We start from the raw sequence: 1,672 nt of genomic DNA, 5'->3' as shown, positions 1-1,672 counted from the left end.
TAAAAAAAAAAAACCACACAAAAAACAAAAAAACCCCAAAAAAACCCCAAAAAAAAAACATTGGAAGTTTTGTCAGCTGAGACGCCCGCGACGATTCGCTCCGGCTCCCGAAGGGCGAGCGGGGCCAGCCCCTGGCTCTGCCGGCGCCGGTTCCATGTAAATTATGCACAGAGGACTCCAGCCCCGTCGGATGCTCTCACTATTCCTCTCTTTCTCTCTGCCCTCTCCTCTTTGCTAGCCTTGAGTTGTATTCTCCTAGTTAGCCCTGCTGTGTGTTGAGTGTCTTCAGCAATGCAGTTCTATATACTGTGTAACGAGAGAGCCGAAAACTGCTGTGAACTACTGGCAACACCACCTTCTCCCCCTGCCCTCCCCCCCAGGAACAAAAATATATATATATTCTTGACTAAAGTCTGATTGGGAAAATGATCTGTCTTTTATTTTAAGCATCGGATTGTTTTAGTTGATTTAAAAGGAGCCCTGAAGGTGTTGTGGGGGTGTCTGTCTAACAAGGAGGGTCCTTTTTCCTTTTATTTTTTTTTTCCCCTTTCTTTTTTTTTTTTTTTTCTGAGGGATCTCCCTGAAATAAAGTATTTTGATAACCAGTTCTTCCTTTCTCTGCTCTTCTCTACCTGCCCCTGTCCTCCCTCTCCCTTGCCTTGGGGAGCCTGTGCCCCCTCTCCCCCCTCCCCTCCAAAATATTTGGGGTGTGTAGTTTATTTTTCTTGCTCTCCTGATGCCCCCGTGGCCGCGCCTGCTCTGCCACCGCCGTGGGCGGCTGCCTGGAGCTGGAAGAGCTGCTGCATCTCTTGGGGGAGCGCCGCATCCCCTCGCTGTGGGCACCTGGTGTCCCTGAGCCCCCCTCCCCTCCCCGTGCGCCCCCAGTGCTGTGGAACCTCCAAACCTGCAGCCCCCCGCCTTGTTCCTTGGACCCAGTATTAAACCAGTATCTCACTGGTATTAAACGTTAGCAGGGCAGAGTCCCTGCTGGGGAGGGGAGTGGAGGGGGCTGCAGCCCCCCCACCTCCCCCCCCGCTGCTGGCTTCACCTGGCACAATCTGGGGGTGCCTCTGGGCTCATCCAGGCCTTCGGGGGGGATGATGCATGGGGTCCCCGCTTCCCTCTCGTGTGCTGCTGTGGGAGGCTCTCCGCGCCTTGTCCCTGCCTGCTTGGGGGGTGTGGCACCCCATAAAGTCACCGCCGTAACGGGTGCAAGTCCCGTCTCTCCGGTAAAAGACCAAAGCGGGGCTGCGCCCAGTCCTGCAGCCGCGTAAAGCTCCTTTCCCGCGTGCTGCCCCCCCAGTACCGTGCTTCCCGCTATACTGGGACCACTGGTTTTCTACGGGGACGGAGCCTGAGCCCTAGACCCCCGAATCCAAAGGTGCTGAGCCGGCGGCGCGCCACGTACGGCGCTGGCAGGGTGCCGCCGTCCAGGCGGGGGGGGGGGGGGGGCGGGGGACCGACCTTCTGCTAGTCCCACACAGCCCTAAATGCGGGCTCGTCGAAGGACGCGGGGCTCCGTATCTGCCTGCGGGATACGGAGCAGAGGCGGGAGGGGGCGGGGGGGAACCAAAACCCTCATCTACTCATCCCTGAACCAGCTCCTCCGGTCCCATCGCGTCCTCCCCGCTCTGCTCAGCACCATCATCCTGGCTTTAAGACCTTTTTTTTT

The 1,672-nt window shown here is 57.5% G+C and overlaps 1 protein-coding gene across 1 annotated transcript in view; it reads right to left on the bottom strand.

Moving 5' to 3' along the window:
* Positions 1–1,470: 1,470 nt before the first annotated feature.
* The window catches only part of MVD (mevalonate diphosphate decarboxylase), a gene marked incomplete at its 5' end in the record, with an annotated part of 10,754 nt that continues 10,552 nt past the window's right edge, over positions 1,471–1,672 (bottom strand). Inside the window, one exon of the mRNA XM_019471524.1 lies at positions 1,471–1,528. Coding sequence (XP_019327069.1) covers positions 1,471–1,528 — 58 coding nt within the window. The remainder of the gene's footprint in view (positions 1,529–1,672) is intronic.

Source organism: Aptenodytes forsteri, unplaced genomic scaffold (assembly GCF_000699145.1).
Source record: "Aptenodytes forsteri isolate BGI_AS27 unplaced genomic scaffold, ASM69914v1 Scaffold50, whole genome shotgun sequence".
Lineage (NCBI taxonomy): Eukaryota > Metazoa > Chordata > Aves > Sphenisciformes > Spheniscidae > Aptenodytes > Aptenodytes forsteri.
This window is presented reverse-complemented; position numbering and strand designations above follow the sequence as displayed.